General features: G+C 36.5%; 1 protein-coding gene across 1 annotated transcript in view; it reads left to right on the top strand.

The window, feature by feature from the left end:
• The window catches only part of AIMP1 (aminoacyl tRNA synthetase complex-interacting multifunctional protein 1), a 30,735-nt gene extending 28,565 nt beyond the window's left edge, over positions 1 to 2,170 (top strand). Inside the window, exon 7 of the mRNA XM_006778898.2 lies at positions 651 to 2,170. Within this exon, the coding sequence (XP_006778961.1) occupies positions 651 to 817 (167 nt within the window). The 3' untranslated portion in view covers positions 818 to 2,170. The remainder of the gene's footprint in view (positions 1 to 650) is intronic.
• The last annotated feature ends 4,130 nt before the right edge of the window (positions 2,171 to 6,300 follow it).

The following is a 6,300-nucleotide window of genomic DNA, read 5'->3' as shown; positions in this document are numbered from 1 at the left end:
ACGGAAGCTCCCAACTGCTCCTTTTTTCCTTTTCTTTTTTTTAATTCTGGGCCAGCTTTAGCTTTGAGGCTTGGCTCCAGCTCTTAGGCCTCTGCTGCTGAAAGTAGGCTTCTGGCCTTTGCTTACAATGTTGCAATCCTGCTGGCTGAAGTCCAGTGGTATTTGTTACAGAATTTCTTAAACTGCCCGCACAGAGGCCTGCAGTCGCAGGCGGGGAACGTTGGTTTCCTCCGTCACTGAGGCAAGCAAGCCTCATGTTAGTTTCAAGCTGCCTGGCTGCTGGCCGCCCTCTTGGCTGACAGTTAATTTGCATATCTCGCTGATTAGCCAATGAAAAGGGTAGCAGTCATATGCCAATTACCATGTTTCTCTTTTATTAGTGTAGATTTGTGGAATAAATATATTAAGGTATGTTACTTGCAAAATTATGACTGAAAAATAAGATCTTCAGTATTTGTAAGGAAATGACAAAATATATTTTACCAGTCAAGAATATAAATTGCTTACAACATAAAAATAAATGTTAACAGTAAATGCTAAAATTCTGATCAGGTCTAAAGATCAGAAAGTAGTGCCAAGACATTACACTAGAAATGTCCATGGACAATTTATTAATCTATTAGTTATATAATTTTATTTTTCCCCAACAGGAGAGCCTGACAAGGAGCTGAATCCTAAGAAGAAGATTTGGGAGCAGATCCAGCCTGATCTTTACACCAATGATAAGTGTGTGGCCACATACAAAGGAGCTCCCTTTGAGGTGAAAGGGAAGGGAGTGTGTAGGGCTCAAACTATGACCAACAGTGGAATAAAATAAAATCACATCAAAATATTTCAATTACTGAAATGCATTGGAAAAAACTTTGATGCCAATAAAAAGAAATATATTTGTCACTTATGCCTAAAATATAACTGCCTCATTTTTGTGTTATTTGTCTTCTAGACTGGACTAGTCTGTTACCTAGTATATATTGTTTTCAGTTGATTGTAGAAGCACTGTATTTTTACCTATGATTTTTGACCCTTTATAATGTTGGGAGGAAATGCCCTGTGTTTTTTGGTGATTTATTTTTTAGCAGGGATATTGATGTGAGCAGATTTTTTCTTTATGCATTTTTAGATAACTTGAACTAGATTAGCATTTAGTTTCTTATAGGCACATGATACGTGAAATTTCAAGTCCTTGGATTTTTAGTATATTGTGTATCTGTGCTATAAATGTCCTCTCCTCTTAAAAAATGACAAGTTAAAAGTTGTGCAAGGTTTATCGACTAATCACATTACAATAATATTGAAAATGAACAACTGTTGATTCTTGAGAGCCAAACATCATAAAAGCTAGGAGACATGGCACTTGAACATTATTGCTACTTCTTGCCAAAGTAACCCAAACTTGTATATTTAAAGGCAATTTTTTTAAAAAGACTGAAATTTCCAACTGTGTGTTGAACTTTTCTTTTCATTGAGCAAAGTGGTAATAAATTTTGACTATGAAGCATAAACACATTGCGAAGTGTTGCCAGTATAGTTTCCAATAATTGACCATAAAAGCAGCAGTCTATTTTTTTACTCTAGCTGACCTAAAGATTCCTTGGGCATCTAATAAAACATTATTTATAGCTCTTTATCTTTAGAAGAGCATTTAAGATTGATAAAGTTTGCTTTTTCATGAACCATCACTGTCCATATATTAAAAGAAATGTCAGCCAAAACTTAATATACATTAACATATCAATTGCCTATTTTCACTCGCCTTCTAGATATTCTAGGAACAATGAAAATTAACTTAGGAATCATTAGCTTCAACTTCATCAGACTTGAGATTTGGGCTGCCAAAAAAAGAAATGCATCTATGGAGGTAGGCATATAGATACTGTTTGAAAGAAAAGTCTGTTCTAGCACTGGTTATTTATGCCTCCAATAAGGAGAAGCAAAAACAAAAATTTTACAACAACCCTGCATGCCAGGTTATAAAAGGTATAAGTAAAGTGCATTTATTTAAGTCCATGGAGTTCTGGTAGGCCAGGACACATAATAGAATTTGATATTTCTGAAAAACTGTTTATTAGCAGAGCATCATTAGCATGTGTTGATAACTAAACACAAGTGAGTTTTTAAAGTTATTTTGTACTCAAGATCTATTATTTTTGGAATAAAGAATGTGACAAAGTATTTTGTGATTCTGTATTTTCTAACTTAATTATAACAAATATATTTAAATAATTCTGATATAATTTATAACTAATTCTTCAAGTTACATAAAAGCATTACTCAATTAAGTTATCAATTTAGCTCCATTCAGTAGTTGTTTTTTAAAATGTGTTTTTTTATTGATTTCAGAGAGAGGGAGGGAGAGGGAGAAAGAGATAGAAAAATCAATGATGAGAGAGAATCATTGATTGGCTGCCTGCTGCCTAATGGGGATCAAGCCTGCAACCCAGGAACTGAACCATGAACCTCCTAGTTCATGGATCAATGCTCAACCATTGAGCCACACTGGCTGGGCTATTCAGTCTTTATTTTTATTTTAATTTTTTAAAATATATTCCTATTGATTTTTTACAGAGAGGAAGGGAGAGGGATAGAGAGTTAGAAACATCGATGAGAGAGAAACATCGATCAGCTGCCTCCTGCACACCCCCTACTGGGGATGTGCCCGCAACCAAGGTACACGCCCTTGACTGGAATCGAATCTGGGACCCTTCAGGCCACAGGCTGACACTCTATCCACTGAGCCAAACCGGTTAGGGCTCAGTCTTTATTTTTAAAGAAAACTTAATTTTGTTTTATTTGTATTGTTAGGATGAGAGAGCTCTTATGGAATCAACAACAAAAAAATAGTTGGTGAGCTCTTATAGAATCAACAACAAAAAATGGTTTTAACAGTAGGACATAGTGTTAGTCACACAGTTAGTGCCTCTTGACATCTGTTTCTATGTTGCAAACTAAACCAGAACAAATCTGACCTTACCCCGATACTTTCTCATCCAGGTCGGCCCACTATCATACATGAATATTGGAAGTACTAACTTTTCTTATATTTACAAATTCCATGTATTTTATTTTATTATTTTGAGATGAGTCATTTTCAGGACATGTTGATTTTAATATAAACATTGGAAACATTTTTTTCTGCCTTGTTTCTAAGCCCATCAAACAGATTGGTGTCACTTTTTTAAGATAATGTAAATTCCCATTTAGACTATTTACAAAATATTCAAAGTAATTTATGGAAGTTTAATTGGAAACATGTCATCAGAATAGAAGGTATGGCCCTAGCCAGTTTTGCTTAGTGGATAGAGGGTTGGCCTGTGGACTGACAGGTCCCTGGCTGGATACCCATCAAGGGCACATGCCCAGGTTTTGGGCTCGATTCCCAGTAGGGGGCGTACAGGAGGCAGCCAATCAATGATTCTCTAACATAAGTAAAAGATATATTAAAAAACAAAACAAAATAACTAGAAGGTATGGATAGGGCCTCGTAGAACAACATTAATGAGTTTAACCAGGTCCCAGTGTCTGAGCCTTAGCATTTCAGGCCCCAAGATGATGAGAAATCCATGGAGCCTAGTATTACTGGTTTTGAGGCCAGATTACCTGGTTTTGATTCCTACCGCTACAACTTAACTACCTCTATATTAATTGTTCAGCCTCTATATACCTTACTTCCCTCATGTGTATCATGGATATAAATAATAACATATTTACTTCGTAGAGTTGTGAAGATTGTGTAAGTTAGTATCCCTAGAGTACTTAAAACAATGCCAGTAATATAATAGATGCACATTATGTTGATATGAGTTTATGATAGTGATGTTCTTTTCCAGAAACAAGTGTTTTGGAAACATTTCCTGAGAAATTGAGTTCTTTTTTTAAAAAATATATTTTATTGATTTTTTTACAGAGAGGAAGGGAAAGGGATAGAGAGTTAGAAACATCAATGAGAGAGACACATTGATCAGTTGCCTCCTGCACACTCCCTAATTGGGGGTGTGCCCGAACCAAGGTACATGTCCTTGACTGGAATGGTACCTGGGACCCTTCAGTCCACAGGCCGACGCTCTGTCCACTGAACCAAACTGGTTAGGGCGAGAAGTTGAGTTCTTGTGGAGATTACTTGGTGTACATAAATTAAACAGAATGTCTTAATGAATATTACATATAGGTTGTGACCCTGTCTTTACCAGCAGACCTGATGGTTCCTGTACACCAGATGTAATATCTCTTCCTTGATAGAGATGTTCATTACTAAACTTTCTCTGCACTCCCACCGAAATTCATTTTTTAGACCTTTAGATGCCAGCCAGCCCTATTCATTGATGTTTTTTCACTGGTTTAATATTGATATAAGTCTAAAATAGATTTATATTTTTTGTAGACTAGCAAGACAGTATTTTTAACTGTTGTGTTTAACACAAATAGAAGCACTCGTATTTTCAGGTTTTTGGTGGGTGAGGGAGCACCTCCTTATTGCTTATAATAGGGGCATTAAAGGAGTATAAGTATACCTCCTCAATTTTCCAGGGAAATTTTATATATTGTACCTTTAAAATGTAAAAATGTCAAAAGTGAACAGTATGAACTATGTACTTTAGCTACCTAAATTGTGACAAAAGTCCTGGTTATAAGTGCTGTGCAATGGTGTGAAAACTAACTTTATTATCATGGTACAAAATAAAAACTAGTTACTTAACCTTAAGTAACTCAACTTGCTTTCTTGTGGAGGAAGCTTTGCTCTTCAAATATTTAGTTAAGAAATAACTATGCCCTTTCCTCACAAAAGTTAGGGTGATATATTAATATCTGTCTAGTGTCACGAATTTTATTTTATACGTATTAAGATATTTAATGCTGCCCTAACTGGTTTGGCTCAGTAGATAGAGCGTCGGCCTGCGGCCTGAAGAGTCCCAGGTTCAATTCCGGTCAAGGGCATGTACCTTGGTTGCAGGCACATCCCCAGTAGGGGGTGTGCAGGAGGCAGCTAATTGATGTTTCTCTCTCATTAATGTTTCTAGCTCTGTATCCCTCTCCCTTCCTCTCTGTAAAAAACTCAATAAAATGTATTTTAAAAAAAGAAACTTAAAAACAGTAAATATTATTTATTAAAAAGATATTTAATGCTTTATAGCTAATAAAATACTTTCACAAGCCTTACTAATTTCTTAATTCCCTAGGGGTGCACCAGCCATTTTACCCCAAAGAATCAACAGAAAAGTTAAATAAATGCCTCTGCTAAGATAAAATTAGCTGACCCTAGATCTTCCAATTTTTGCTAATTCTATGTTCTTCTCCATTACAATACACTTGGTTCCATGTCAGCTAGTCACATGGTTTCTTTTCTATGAATGAAAAGTTAAACTTTTGTTTAAACTGTGGGGAAAGATAGTGATAAAAAGAAAACCTAAGCTCTAGTAGTTCATGTAAGGAGAGTATGGTAGCTTCTTTAGTGGAATATTTAAGGGGTTCTCCGGGAAGTCATGAAATGATTAAACATTCTTGGAATTCATTACAAAGAGAATTGATCAGGTTTTCGTTGTTGGGTTTTTTTTGTTTGTTTTTTGCTGCTGAAGTTCTTAGGAAGAATTACTTGGCAAAACCAGGCTGTTGCTGCTGGCAGCAGTTGCCTTTCTAAAGAGGCACATGCCTTGATTCTTTGAATTGTGTACTGTTGAGGGCACTGTTCCTGTAATAACAATTCATCCCAACCTATGAGGGAAGGCACTAAGTTATTTATAGATAATAGATAGATAGATAGATAGATAGATGATAGATAAATGATAGATAGGCAGATATTTTAACCAGGAAGAACTCTTTACAGTTAATACCGTATTTGCAGTCCTACTTGGATAACAACCCTGAAATCTATATATCCTATCTAATAATAGACAAACATGGTAATTAACTGTACCTCCGACATGCTTCCCATTGGCTACTCAGGGCGACATGCAAATTAACTGCCAACCAAGATGGCGGCCGGCAGCCAGGCAGCTGAAGCGAACAGGAGGCTTGCTTGCTCCAGTGAAAGAGGAAGCCAGTGTTCCCTGCCTGTTGCTGCTGGGCTCTGAGATTGCACTCTAAAAAACAATGTTGCAATTATAGAAGCTAAACAAACCCCAGAAACCTGCTTTCAGCAAGCCAGGCCCCAGAGCTGGAGTTGCAACAGTGTTTCAATTATAGAAGCCAAACAAACCCAGATACCTGCTTTCAGCAGCTGAGGTCTCAGAGCTGGAACCGAGCCTCAGAGCTAAAGCCGTCTCTCAGCTGTAGTGACAGCCATAGAAGGTAAATAAATCCCAGAAT

Source organism: Myotis davidii, unplaced genomic scaffold, assembly GCF_000327345.1.
Source record: "Myotis davidii unplaced genomic scaffold, ASM32734v1 scaffold967, whole genome shotgun sequence".
Taxonomy (NCBI): Eukaryota; Metazoa; Chordata; class Mammalia; order Chiroptera; family Vespertilionidae; genus Myotis; species Myotis davidii.
The sequence above is the reverse complement of the archived record's forward strand: the minus strand, read 5'-3'. Positions and strand labels throughout refer to the sequence as shown.